The 15,000-nt window shown below is 48.9% G+C and overlaps 1 protein-coding gene across 3 annotated transcripts in view; it reads left to right on the forward strand.

Annotated features, from left to right (window-relative positions):
- The window catches only part of LOC121181737 (carbohydrate sulfotransferase 8-like), a 22,059-nt gene that overhangs the window by 1,956 nt on the left and 5,103 nt on the right, over positions 1–15,000 (forward strand). Inside the window, exon 2 of one of the 3 annotated variants that reach the window (XM_041037855.1) lies at positions 8,522–8,733. The exons of 1 other annotated variant lie outside the window; for it this stretch is intronic. In XM_041037855.1, the coding sequence (XP_040893789.1) occupies positions 8,547–8,733 (187 nt within the window). In that variant the 5' untranslated portion in view covers positions 8,522–8,546. Of the gene's footprint in view, positions 1–8,521; positions 8,734–12,940; positions 13,178–15,000 lie in introns of those variants that run through there. One more of the 3 variants, XM_041037857.1, reaches the window with a different exon arrangement.

Here is a 15,000-nt window from a genome sequence, read left to right on the forward strand (position 1 = left end):
CTGTTGGACATCAGACTGTTAGACATCAGGCTGTGGGACGTCAGGCTGTTGGACGTCACATACATGTGTGCTGTTGAAGGGCTGGGGACTGTCCTAATGAAATGAGTGAAGGGGGCAGCTGTGGTGCCATGATACTGTATGGTCACACCTGTGGTGGGAACCCTGAAGGAAGGAAGATAATCAGGTGTAATATGACATATGTGATGACACGTCAGGTGAAGAGCAGCTCATCACACAGGCAGAGGTGAGCTCCAGGTGTCTGACTGTGGGTTCTCCTGATCTCTGGTATCCACAGGAAAATATCTGTGCAGAGCTTCCTCTCAGCAGATCAGAGACTTCGCTGAGGACTGAGCCACGGGAGCCTCAGATATCAGACCCCACCTGTCACACACTGAGGGAGGAGGAGGGGGAGGAGGAGGGGGAGGGGGAGAGGGAGGGGGAGGAGGAGGGGGAGGGGGAGGGGGATTCATCTAGTGCTATGTCTCCTCTGTCAGAGAGGAGCTGAACGAGCTGCTCTGTGATCGCACTGAATTATTTCTCTCCTCACTGCTAAAAATAGCCTCAGTCCTGAGCACCTCACACACACACACACACACACACACACACACACACATATATATACACACACACACACAGCATATTACATACACACTCAGGATGTACATGTTAAACCGGATGAGAAGCTGATTTATCAAAAAATTATCCTCAGTAACAGTTTAAACGATCCACACAGGTTAATCACATCACAGTGTAACCTAAGAAAATTAAATTTAATAACATGTTTTCATCACATGATAAAAGCTCTGTTATTCATCATCAGCTAAATGAGATTTAGAGCTAGATCACAGCAGCGTCTGATGATGGCGGCTGATGGCCGCCGCCTTCACAGGGCCTGATGTCTGCGTCAGAGTCTGGTTTAACAAACACAGCACTTTGTCTTGGTGCTCACGTGCTCCACGTTCACGTTTAGATGTGGAGGAAGAAGAAAGCAGAACAAATCCAGCAGTAACATTAGCTAGGCTGTGGGTTAGCAAACCATGGGTTAGCAAACCGTGGGTTAGCAAGGCTGTGGGTTAGCAAGGCTGTGGGTTAGCAAACCGTGGGTTAGCAAGGCTGTGGGTTAGCAAACCGTGGGTTAGCAAACCGTGGGTTAGCAAACTGTGGGTTAGCAAACTGTGGGTTAACAAACCGTGGGTTAGCAAACCGTGGGTTAGCAAGGCTGTGGGTTAGCAAGGCTGTGGGTTAGCAAACCGTGGGTTAGCAAGGCTGTGGGTTCGCAAACCGTGCGTTAGCAAACCGTGGGTTAGCCGTGTCCGTGTCTCTGTCTCAGACGTCTCACGTTCCTGATGTACCGTCTCCGACTCCCTCTGTCCCCTGTCCCCCATCTCCCATCTTCTTCCTTCCCTTGTCCTGTGCTTGAGCACCTCAGAGGTCACCTGGTTCTCTGAGAAACTGGTTTGGATGAAGATTTTTCAGTTTCCTGATGTTTTTAGACCAAATGATGAGAAAATAATCTGAAAATTCATCAATGATGAAAATGATGCATGTTGCAGCCCCGTGTGTAACAGGTCCACATACACGCCTCGTTAATACAGGTACACGTGGTCTTCAGTAACAGCACTGCAGTGGATTTATTTAACTGTCTGTCAGTGAAGTAGCCTGTTACTGACAGGTCACAGGACACGTGGAGAAGCTGCTGACACAGAAGCAGATCGTGAGCTGCGGAGGGATATACATATATCTCATTTCTTTAAAAGAATATGAAGCATATCGTTTAACACGGTCGTGTGAGCAGAAGCCGTGGCTCATTTCAGCGGTGCTCTCTTTGAACTGCTCTTCAGTGAATCAGTATTAGGATTCAATTACCATAAGCACCTTTAATCTGAGCACACGGCCTCTCGCGGAGGAAACACGATCCCTCCACCCACGCTAATGAGAAAAACCACACTCCAGGATCCTTCGCCCACCATGTCAAATCATCTACAAAGGGCAGTTATTTATGGGGCAGGACGCATTAATCAGACATTAAAGACACCTCTGCTTCCCGAAACAGGACATTTTCTCTGTCTGCGGGCGACCTGTCCTCTGTGCGGCGCCTTCAGCTCGGTCTGATGGTGGATCCTGTTGCTGACGGACGTTTGTAATGACTTCCTCCCATCTCGCAGGAAACAAGACTCCTGGGAGCAACTGTGCATCTTTTAGTGTTATGCTAATGGAGGCTGAGTTTCCTCACAGAGCGGAGAAGCTTTAAAACAGGAGGTTTCAGTCTGACACTGTGTCCCTGTTTTCACATTCAGTCAGACTGTCCCAGGAACAGCAGCTGAATCAGCTGTGGCCAGTTCTGCAGGATGGACATCAGAGATGATGATGTCCTCAGGAAGTGACATCACACTGGGTCAGATCAACACGTCTGAGGTCTGTGTTCAGGTCGGACTCAGTCTGAAACCCTTTGCCTTCAAACCAGATGATGTGAGATCGGACAGTGCTGTGCTCGCTCCACCTCTCTCCTCTGTCTCCCAGTCGCAGTCTGGAGTCAGACTCTGTGATCTGAATCGGTGTGTGAGTGACCTCTGGAGGCCGGAGAGAGCGTGTGGGCGTGAATGAGGCCTTTGTGTTGTCTCTTTCAGCCGGACGTCAGCTGATCTCTGCATGGAGAGGTTATCAAAGGCTAACCAGTCACTTTCCACTCCAGCCATGGAAAAACTATTGATTAATGCCAAGAGGATTAGTGACATTTTGTGACGGACTCCTCTCCAGTGTGAACATCACTGAACCCAGACCTGTGTGAGTACATATTATAGTACATCTGAGGGTGTGTATGAGGACACATTTGTCCTCCGGTTAGTTCCAGTGACGCCTCCTCCGTGCTCAGACAGTAACACGGTTTCTAAACACGGATCCTTCTGCCCCATTCAGACGTGTTGGCCATAATCTCATCATCGTCTTTGCAGTCACACACCACGTCCTGTTTTATGCTTCAGAATGGGACAATATGGCGTCCATTTTGTTCACTGCACAGCAGTAAAGAGTTGATATAAAGAAAGGAAACAGCTTCTGTTCACTCAGGCTGCAGAGACAGTTCAGACGCAGCTCAGAAACAGCTGGGCGCTAATTCTGCAGAGTTCAGGAGAAGGTCAAGGGCAGATTCTCTGAAGCTGCGTCTCAGTCCTGTACACCAGGACAATTGGACGTCCCTCTTTGTCCCTGAAATGAAAGTGCAGGTCACTTTCAACAGGAGCTGATGAACTTTGCAGCTTCATGCCTCTTAATTCAAACCACAGTTTTCACTGTGTATATATGTATTCAGTTTGGTTCAAACAGCCTGCAGAACACGTTTAGCTCGTTTTATGGAGGAGAATTCATTAATACAGTAACTTGGGTAATTTGCTTCTTTGGGTTTTTCTAAAAGCATTTTTTGTAGTTTCCACATCACTTGGTATTAATTTGTTTGCTGCAACGAGCTTCATTTACATCTGCTGTTAAATTAGCTTCTGCTAATTTCTCCCCTTTTCTCATCAAGTAATAATAAATGTAAGATGGAGCAGTGTGATGACTCCAAAGGGAACAGCAGTTTCTGGGTCAGCACAGAAAACACAGCACTGACGTCTGAACCTGGTTAAATGAACAAACTCATACCAACAACGTGTTCATCCACCTCTCAACATGTTTGTGCCACGCTTGTGTCTTATACAACTTCATAAGAACTGGCCCACATCCATCAGCTGAGGAAGATCATGTGATATGATCAAAGGCTCCACAGCTACTAAATGGCCCTTGCTGTCAGACTGTGTTGTCAGTTTCTAATTCGCCGTCTTCCTGTTTCCAGCGTGTCGGTGTTTGTACAGTGGCGTCAGTCGCAGGACGTAGTTTTCTAATCTTTAACGAATCACCTCAGATGAAATATCCTGTAAGTCCAGCGGGATGATTGAAAGCACAGAAATATAAAAGTACCATAAACATAATCAGAATATAATCTGTAAATCCGATGAGTTGATAAGCCACCTCCTCCGCCACAATAAAGGGCCTGTATCCCCTTCGACGTGAGCTAAGTACATTAATCCCTGTTCATTCCCCGATGAGAGTGTAATCTTATGGGATAACGTATACTGGAAAACTCCACGTCTGTTTGTGTTTATTCATGTCATGTTCTGGGCTGAGGTTCAGTATGTTGGTGCTGAGAGGCTGAATACGGTCTGAGGTCAGCAGGAGGGTCGGGGGCGTGGCCCAGGAGGAGGACGCCGTTCCATTTCACTGTGGCTCATACGTCCTACACGTCTGTCTGTCTGATAAAGTCATAATATTGATACAGCTCCACGCGTTTGTGCAAGTGGCTCAATATGACCAATCGTTTCCTGTTTCAAATCGTTGATGAGGCGGCTCTGTGTGTGTGTGTGTGTGTGTGTGTGTGTGTGTGTGTGGGTGTGTGTGTGTGTGTGTGTGTGTGTGTGGGTGTGGGTGTGGGTGTGGGTGTGTGTGTGTGTGTGTGTGTGTGTGTGTGTGTGGTGGGCTGCTCTGTCCCGTGGCGGCGTTTGTCTGCAGACAGATATTGATCTCAGTGAGTCTCCATCTGTCACGTTAATCCGAGCTCTGACTGATCAAAGAGTCTCCGCTCGGCTGAGACTCAGAGGTCAAATGTCATCAGGAGATATGTTTGACTCTGAGATTCTGGGGGGCGGGGCTGAAACCTGGTCCCGTCACACTGAGCTCGGACAGTCCGTTAGCTGATGAGTGTATCTGGTTTTTCTTGTCACACAAACTAAATGTTTGGACTTTGAACTGTTGGTTGGACAAAAACCACCTGAACAGGTCGTGTTCGGCTGTAACGGGCAGAACACGCAGCCTTCTGTGATTGGTGGAGGTGCAGCCGTGAGCTGCAGAAACGCCGCACACAGCAGCTGATGCAGCAGTAAGTTCCTCTTTCTTACTGATGAGAAATGAGGTTTGTGTGTTGGAAGGTTTTCAGAGTATCAGAGGGGGATGAGAGGATGGACATGAACATACCTCCACCTGCCGGCTGTGTCTGTCAGGTCTCTGGACTGTAGGTGACTGAGCTCCTCACACAGTTTCCACTGAACCTCAGCGACACATTGACCGCTGATCAGCTCTCTGCACCAGATCTGATCTGAGATCTGGGGCCTGAATTGAGTGTGAGCCGGACACATTTCCCGCTTTGTAAAGTGAGATACTGTAAGTGAGCGTCTCTGGGTTTGGACTCAGAATCTGAGGAGCGTTTTCTCAGTGTTCTGCTGTTTGAGACTAAACGATGAATCGATCCATTGAGAAAATAATCTGCAGACACATCAATAATGAATCCCGTTAATTTGGACACGTCTTACCAATCAGACGCCGTACTTTCATATCAGGGATGAGTCTTTTAGGACGAGGAAGGTAGAACTTCAGCTGCAGTCTGAGACAGAACCTCCGGTGTCGTGAGTCGGCCCCACGCTGGGCAGAGAGCCGTGGTTTTAAAACCTGTTGTGCCACTGAAGACTTCATTATATGAGCTCCTCTTCCCACAGCGACTCCTTTTCTCATCAGCTTCATTATTTATCAGCTGGAGAGCTCAGCTGCCTGTTTCAGCCACAGCAGCAGCATCAGACTGAAACGTCTCCGTGTCTGTTGGATGGATTGTGATGAAATGTGGCTCAGACGCTCAGGTTCCTCCTCAGGATGAGAAGCTCACATTTAATCGTGAAAAGTCTTGTGGGTGTTTATTCACAGCAGATGTCAAACTGCCGTCACATACAGTGATATCCGGTACAGTTATTAAATCTCAGCCTCAGCGTCTGACAGATGAACAGACCGTTGTTCAAACCATTATCTGAATAATCAACAGTAATAAAACAAATATTTTCATCATCTGTTCAAGCAAAAAGACCAAACTCTGTACTCAGGTCCAGAAACGAGAGGCTTTGATGCTTTTCATCATATGTAAGAGTAAATAAAATGATGAATGGCTTTGTAGTTTGACAAACAGTGGACCTGCAGTGGCAGGATGCTCAGCCCTGTGTGTGAGGAAGCAGCCTCGCTGCAGCACCATGAGTTTGTGCTGAATCATCAGACGTCGGCAGCAGGTTCACAGGTAGAGCAGGAACATGGCCGTGTTCTGTTTTCAGAGCCTGGTCTGGATTCTGCTCCGGGGGATGCAGCCTGCTTCGCTCCTTAATGTCAGATAATGTTGTCTGACTCTTTTTAAAGATGTTGCTTCTAAAAGATCTTCTAAAGCAGAGGGGTGAGGGAGAGATGGAGGAGGTGTGGGGGAGAGGGGTGAGGCAGAGGTACTGTGTGAGGTGAAAGGCACAACTGCATGCAGGTGTCCACGCTGAAACACGTGTTGATATGATTCAGTGTGACCTCACTTCCTGAGGATGTCATCATCTCTGATGTCCGTCCTGCAGAACTTCATTGAGAATCCTGCTGTTTTTACGTGTCCTTCAGTGTCACAGTGATCCAGTGAGAGGAGTCTGTTCGTCCATGGGTTCACTGCAGACAGGAGCTGGTCACAGCTGATTCAGCTGCTGTTACTGGGACAGTCTGACTGAAGGGAGACAGACACAGGATGAAAAAATCTGGAACAAGAAAAACTAAATCACATGAACTGAAAACAAAACGCTTCACACAAGATCCATTTGTGTCCCACTTTATGATCCTGCACCGAGATTTCAGTCGCAACAAAAGAAGATCCCCGTTAAACCAATAAAGCTGCGATGACATGTCGTCTTTCACTTCAGTGACAGTGACAGGAAAATCCACCGGAGTCGTCCCACAGCAGCACAGAGCTCCTCTGCTGTCTCTGTGGGAGCTGAGCGGAGGGAGGAGCCTCTGAGGTCCGATTCACAGCGTCCTCTCTCAGCAGCTGAACACCTGATTGGATTCCAGGAAAGAGACGGGGACGGACTGAGAGACGAGCTCGTCATGCTGCCGTGAAGTGGGAGATGTGTAGGAACCTCTAACCCTGTCCAACTGAACACGTTTACTTCAGGTGTCAAACAGAATAAAGGAAACGACTGAAAGCTGGTGGTGGATTTTTTCAGTCTTTTCTCTCCATGATGGCGTCGGCGTCCTCGTCCTCTGACCTTCATTTACACTGTGAGCCTGCTCCCCTCAGACAGGGAGGCGGTCCTGCTGGGGTCACGTTAGGTCGTCTCAGACTTTGTAGCTGATGGACGGGAGCCTGACTGCTGCGCTGGGCTCACTGTATGATACCGAACATGTGAACATGCTAACTGTGATGAACTGATCTTCAGTTCAATATTTTATCACAACAACAATAATAATAACAATAATACTAAAATTAAAGAGAAAATTGAAATGCAAACAGCCATTAGGACGTGTCCTCTGGGGACCATGAATGTCCGCACAGCCGTAGACATTTGTGGGTTCTTCACTGTGTGCTGAAGAATTAAATTGCCAGATGGTCGCTGCCGTCTTCAGCGCCACGCTGCTAACAGGCTAAAAACAGAGCTGAGCTATTTTGGTAGAACCTGTGTCAGTTTTTATAGATGGTGAAAGAACAGATGAGACGGATCTTCAGTCTGTGTGGACTGAACCCGCTGGGGTGGGTGCGGCCTGTCCCGTCCCGTCCCGTCCCGTCCACTCAGCCTGCAGCCTGCGTACCTGCGCAGTTTATTTCCAGAGCTGCTGCAGAGTCTCACCTGCTGAGAGAAGCTGTTTGACCACACTCCAGAGGAACAGATGTTCCCGCTCGGCCTCATGGGAGCTGGGAGTGTGTGGTCAGCAGGACACTCGTGCACCGACAGCACCACGGCGTGTTACAGCACACTGGTGTGTGCGTACGCTCAGTGACGGCGCCATCTACTGGTCGAAGTAATCCCGTGTTTTTAACCCTGGACATGAGAGAAAGCTCTGGTGTGTGTGTGTGTGTGTGTGTGTGTGTGTGTGTCTCTGGTGTTTTACAGACAAACAGACGATCACACTACACCCACACAATCCTCATGACACGAGTGTTATTCATACTCAGTTCTAAATATTTAATGTTGGGGAGAAATGCTTTGACTCTGACACAGTGCTGAGGGCCTTTTACCAGGAAGACACTTGTGTCTGTAGTTGTGGAGGACTTGGTCCTTTGGCCTGGAGACCTTGCTGGGTGTCTCCCTGTGGTTTCAGTGGGCTGTAGGTGTTTTTCTGGCTGAGGGATCGTCACCGTTCCCTCAGCGTTTCAGCTCCTCAGCCTGGATTCAGTCCTGCCTGCGATGAACCGGGTGCTGTCGGTCTCGCGTCTCGTCTCGGTGTTATCATGCAGAGACAAACCGTTCACATCAGAACTGCCTGGTCGTGTCTTCAGCTGTGTGATAAACTGAAGCGTTAGGGTTGAATGCAGCGCAGCGTTAAAGGTGAAAGGGTTTAACGTTGAGGTGGTGGAGCGTTTACAGGTGTGGTCTGAAGCAGCTCCAGTATGAAATGATTTATTTTCCCGCTCAGCTGTGACATGTTGATGTTTATCATTACGTTTTTATCATGAGGTCTAACCCCCCCTCCCCCGGTCCCTCCCCCTCCTCAGGGAGCGCGGTCGTGGCTGATCTGGGATGAGCCTGGTGGAGTTTAGGCTTCAGGACTCTGCGAGTGTCCGGAGGAGGCTGCTGTCTGCGGTCATGAAGCTGCCCTGCTCCCTGTACTGCTCCCTGTGGTTCCTCCTGCTGCTGGGAGCCGGCTCTCTGCTGCTGCTGGTCCACCTGCAGGATCTCACCGAGACCCTCCAGCAGCAGATCCCAGGTCGGTTCTGTCAACGTGTCCACAGTGTAGTTGTTGTGTTACGTGGTTCTTTACCTTCAGCAGGTCACATCACATGCGGGGCAGTTCTTTACTCCTGTGTGTGTTCAGTCATGGTACAGCCAGGGGCGGGGCGTCAGAGTTTCATGTCTGTACCTGTGTCAGCAGCAGAGGGACCAGTGTGTTTGCTTGGGCTGAGGCTTGAGCCATTGATTTCCTCTGTCAGAGACGTATTATCACACTGATCAAACTGTTTCCTCTCAGCCTGTCGTCCAAACAGGATGAAATTAGAGACGGCCTCCTCTGTCGCCGGTCTGAAGCTCGGCAGCTGTTGCTTCAGCTTCGTCTCTTCTTTCACGAATGGTCACATATCACTAAACCTGATTGATTAGTAAGCCATTGATTTTCAGTGTGGAACAGCTGTAATCATTTACAGGCTGTTTGGGATGATTGTTCTTCTTTAATGAAATCAATGGCTCAGTCAAAGCTGTGAAACTGAATCCCTGCTCTGCTCTGGGAGGCCTGATGATCCAACACGTCAGAGGCAGTCTGTTCTGTCTGTTCTCTGTCTGTTCTCTGTCTGTTCTCTGTTCTGTCTGTTCTCTGTCTGTTCTGTCTGTTCTCTGTTCTGTCTGTTCTCTGTCTGTTCTGTCTGTTCTCTGTCTGTTCTGTCTGTTCTCTGTTCTGTCTGTTCTCTGTCTCTTCTGTCTGTTCTGTGTTCTGTCTGTTCTGTCTGTTCTCTGTCTGTTCTCTGTTCTGTCTGTTCTCTGTCTGTTCTGTCTGTTCTCTGTTCTGTCTGTTCTCTGTCTCTTCTGTCTGTTCTGTGTTCTGTCTGTTCTGTCTGTTCTGTCTGTTCTCTGTCTGTTCTCTGTTCTGTCTGTTCTCTGTCTGTTCTGTCTGTTCTCTGTTCTGTCTGTTCTCTGTCTGTTCTGTCTGTTCTCTGTTCTGTCTGTTCTCTGTTCTCTGTTCTCTGTCTGTTCTCTGTTCTGTCTGTTCTGTCTGTTCTTTGTCTGTTCTCTGTCTGTTCTGTCTGTTCTCTGTCTGTTCTCTGTTCTGTCTGTTCTGTCTGTTCTTTGTCTGTTCTCTGTCTGTTCTGTCTGTTCTCTGTCTGTTCTCTGTTCTGTCTGTTCTGTCTGTTCTCTGTCTGTTCTCTGTCTGTTCTGTCTGTTCTTTGTCTGTTCTCTGTCTGTCAGGTACGTGTGTCACACGTGTGTCCGGTAACGTTAGCTTACTGCGTGGTGTTAGCTCTGAGCTAACTCTGTAGATTTCAGTCCGTTGTGTTTTGATGCTGTTTGTGTTTGTTTGTTTGTTTCGGCTGTGAGAACGAGTGTAAGATGCTCTGGATTCCACTGTTGTGGCGTTGCCATGGCAACACATGGCCGTTGACTTTGGGGGCGGAGTCTCTGCAGCAGCTCTGAAGGGAGGGGTGTCTGTGAATCGCCGTCTGCTCCAGCCCCTCAGGAAGCTTCTGTCAGTCGTTAAGATGAAAATCATTTGGGTGAAACTGGTGTCAGTCTTCTCACTGCGGCTCAGAGATCACACACCTGGATGTGGATACTGTAAAAAGTGGAGCTGCTTCCAGTAAAAGATGGTTTTCGTTGAAAGGGAGGGTGAAGAGGAGCCGCCGTGTGTCTGCACCGCGGGGAGGACGGCACATTAAATGACCTCTGAGCTCCCTCCCTGTGCTGCACGTTCAATTTCCTCCCTGAAGTGACCTGATGCAGTTTGAAAGTTTGGCTGCGGGTGTGTGACGTGTGATGTGCGGCCTATTTCAGTCCAAACAACAACATGTCACAGCACGCCTCAGCCTCATTCCAACACGGCACTTTAATTAATGTTCTCTTCTGGGCGGCGGTGGGGGGGGGGGCTGCAGCCGCCTGACTGCTCCCCCCCACACACACACACACACACGCACACACACACACACACGCACACACCCTGTTAGTTCCAGGACAAACAGCCCGAGTGGATCCTCTCCATCCTGTTGTGTCACTGAGTTTCGAGTCGATCTCATTTCTACATTTTTCACTGAAACGCTTCAGGTGATTGACAGCGGCCCACCTGTCGGAGGCGGGTTTTCCTTCCCACTGTATCTGTGTCTGCTTCACTTACAGCCACACAACATCAGCACGCAGCAACACAAACATGCTGCGTGTCACAGCTGCTCGGCAGATCAGGACTCTGCCTGCTGACAGCTGAGAGGACGGACGCTGACTCAGGGATGAAGCGAAGCCGGGCTGAAGCCGGGCTGAAGCCGGGCTGAAGCCGGGCTGAAGCCGGGCTGAGGCCCTGTGAGCAGGTGGGCACGCTGATGATGTCCCTCTGACATCAGACACAGAGACAGGAAAGGGCTGTGACCCTGTAAGGGTCAGGCTTTGTAACACAGCTGTGTGTGTCTGTGGTCTCCTGCTGGTCCACTTCACACTGACTCTCACTGATACTGAAGCAGTGCAGATGTGACCTTGTCCTCTCTGGCGTTGTGATTACACTGACGTATTTCTGTGTCCTGGTGTGGACTCGTATGGACAGTAGCAGAACAGGACATTAAACCATGTTAACGCTTCCTCGCCTTCAGTCGTATGACGCGTTCTCCATCAGTGTGATGAAGTGAAACCAGGTGAAAATGAAAAATACAGACATTTCAGCAGCTGAGCCATGAAGACAGTGAGACGTGGTTGAGAGCTCCAGAATATCAGAGAACTGAAGAACGATGGACTGCGCCCACACGAGAAGCTCGTATCACACAAGAATGTGTGTATTACACAGCAGGGAAATCGGTTACCATGGCAACTGTGAATTCATGTCGAAGGCAACGAAAAGTTTGACGACAACACAGTTGACCTTTAGAGGACAGTCTCTGTCCCCAGACGGTTTCCTCACAGAGACGAACTGACGCCGGCGGACGTCCCAAAGTTTTTATTAATTATTTTTATTTAACCGAGCGTTTTGCCGTTTTCCCGCTGAGGTGAAGTCTTCATCTTAATCTGTGAAAAATTATATCGAGGTTTACAAAACCACCACCTGGTCGTGAGAGAACATCCGCTAAAACACAGAACGCGTGCAGAACAAAATGATTGGTACGATTCGTTCGTCAGATCCGTGACCTCCGTCCACCTTCCAGCAGCAGCATCTCATTCTTCATCATCTGTGTACGGCCGTGTCGCCGGGGGACACGTCCCCCTGAATATGAAATATTAATCAGCGCAGGACAAAGACCGGATGAGACATCGGCCCGGAGTAAACACAGGCTGATATCATGTTATTGTGAGGCTGCAGATGCTGACCTCTTCCTGCCTGTGGCCGGCGATCATGATCTCACGTCCAGCATCAGACCGCTGATCACAGGGTTAACATTGTCTGAGGACTCCCACAGAAACTGAAGGAAACAGAAGGACTCTGAGACTCTCTCCTGGGGAGTCCTCTGTGCTGCCGCCAGCCGCCTGCCGACTCCCACTTCCTGCACCGAGCTGCATGCCAGCTGATCAGGCAGACAATGCCTGCCAGTGTGTGTCCCACATGCAGTGTGTTGACACACAGAGTGTTGACACACAGAGTGTGTACTGTTCTGTACTGTGGGCTGGAAATACTCAGCTGTACATTCATGTTTAGTCTATAACATGAAGGAGATCATTGGATGCAGAGCTGCTGCTTCATGTAAGAACGTTTTCATGTTCTTCATCTAAACCTCTCAGATTTCTTCGTAGACGTTCGTACGAGTGTTTCCAGTCAGAACTGTTTGAATAAAAAATCATTTTGATCATCAAAAGTAATAAAAGCAAAAAGGCCACATTTGCTGTTTCCAGCTTCTCATAAAGGGAGAAATTTGTCATGATTCTCAAAGTTTTGAAACTACAGTTCCCATAATGCCTTGTGTAATATTGCCATGGAGTCAGTGAATCAGCTGAATCAGCTGTGATCAGCTCCTGTCTCATTGGATCACTGTGACACTGAAGGAGACCTAAAAACAGCAGAATTCTCAATGAAGTTCTGCAGGATGGACATCAGAGATGATGACATCCTCAGGAAGTGAGGTCACACTGGATTGTATCTACCTGTGTTTCAGGTGTGTGGGTTCAGGTCTGACTCAGGACACGCAGCGCTCAGAGAAGCATGTAGAACTGCAGCTCTGCCTCCTGGTCTCAGCTCTGGGTCCTCGTGGTTTTGGTTTTCTGACAGACTCTTTCTGGATTTCTAGAGATGAGAGCTGCACCATCCAAAGTGGGATAGGTGCCGTGTCTCCTAATCAGACCGGGTCTCCCTCAGAAGCTCTGCCAGTTGTCTATGAAGCCCACATTGTTTGCCGGACGCCTCCTTTGACGGCCAGCAGCTGAGCGATGACGCGAGGCTCTCGATGTCGTCTCTGCTCAGGTGAGACAGGAGCCCAGCACTGATGTGGAGACAGAACAAAGAAAGGCTGACCTGCCCGCAGGGTCAGACACCGCTGAAGGTAAAGACAGAAAATATGTTGTCGTGTTTTATTTGGGTGAATCAGCCCTTTAAGCTCAGATTAAAAACACTAAACCATAAAACGGCTTCTTGCTTCAGCGCTGTAATGCTCTTTTAATGACTCCTCTTTAATCCAGCTGGACTTTATTTTGGCTTCAGTCCTGACTGGAGCTTCCTCTCAGGACAGACCGTCAACACACAGCAGTATTTCAGTGATACGACTTCATGGAGCCGGGAAACAGAGGCGTGACGTGATGCGCTGTGACTCATACGGTCGTCCCGGGTTCATTCCTCAGACCCAGGACGCTGAAGAGGTCGATGAACTCTGATCATCCAGCAGTTAATCTGCAGAGTGACGTGGTTTTTTCTCGTGGCGTCGTCCCCTTTTTGTCCCTCCAGTCAATGACATGTCCCTGTACGCTGTAAAAACGTCTCCCATAGGGACTCATTTAGTCTCATGTTCAGCTTTCAGGACGGGGAGGGGTCCGATTACTAGTCACTTTCCTTTCTCAGCCGTTGAAGCCCCGCCCCCTCCTCCACACACACACACACACACACACAGAGTCTGTGGAGATGAGATCATGTTTTAATAACCTCAGATCTCAGATCAGTAGCTGCTCTCTGTTTGTCTGGTATCTGGACCACAGCTCAGGGAAAGAGTTCCTGCAGGTCTCATTGTTTCTCACCTCTGAGACGCTGAGACGCTGAGACGCTGAGACACTGAGACGCTGAGATGCTGAGACGCTGAGACACTGAGACGCTGTCACTGTGATAAAGGAAAAGTACGTGCTGTACAGTGACAGTTGTGTTCATCACGTAAAGCAAAACACCAAACTGTAGTTAAACTTGGAAGCATGAAAGGATGATTAAATAATTGATTAGTCGATCAGAGGAAAGTTAATCAGGAAGTGTTGTGATAATCAGTTAATCAATAAAGTTGCTTTGAAGCGAAAGTGCTGACAATGATCAGGTCACAGCTTCTGTTCTGGTTCCAGATGTGAACAGCTGCTGGATTCCTTCGTCTTCTATCATCACAAAGTGAGTATCTTTAGGTCGCACTGCATTCTGGGAAACGTCTGCTTCGTTTAATCAGTTCATCCAAAATTAAAACAACAGTGTGTGTGTGTGCGCGTCCGTACGCGCACACACACACACACACACACACACACACACACACACACACACACACACACACACACAGCTGCTGCCTGTGTTATTCATGCCGTGTTGGAGTCTGAACCCGTTCAAGGCGACGACAGGCGACATGAAGCCAGCGCAGAGGTTACTCTGCTGCAGAGAACGACCCCATGAATAAAACATCACGTGGATGAATCAGAGCCAAGCGTCGCTGAGGCGTGCAGAGCACACACCTGTGCACACTGTGAACTGACTCCGCCCCAAACACCGGACCGGCTTCATTTCACCTGTGGATGGTTCAGACCACCGAAGCACTGAGCTCCAGGATGTTTCCCTGACCCGAACCAGGTGCTGAGAGTCTGAACAGAAGCAGGACCAGTTTCATGACGCTGGAGTCTCTGCAGGTGGATGAATTCTGGGTCATGACGACGTCAGAACAAACCAGTGATCATCAGACTTCATCAGACAGTCAGGAACATGAACAGACCCACACAACATCCAATGATTTAGTTATTTTCTGACTAATAAACTAATCTGAACTGACCTGAGGTCATGATCTGTCCCTCTGAAGGAAAACCACAGCACAGAGCCTGAGACCAGATTCCAGTCTGTGGACTCCGTGGGTCGGGAGCTGGAGACGGTGAGAACAGCTCCTGAAACGAGTGTTCGCAGAGTCTCTGGAAATCT

This window comes from Toxotes jaculatrix, chromosome 5 (assembly GCF_017976425.1).
Source record: "Toxotes jaculatrix isolate fToxJac2 chromosome 5, fToxJac2.pri, whole genome shotgun sequence".
Lineage (NCBI taxonomy): Eukaryota > Metazoa > Chordata > Actinopteri > Toxotidae > Toxotes > Toxotes jaculatrix.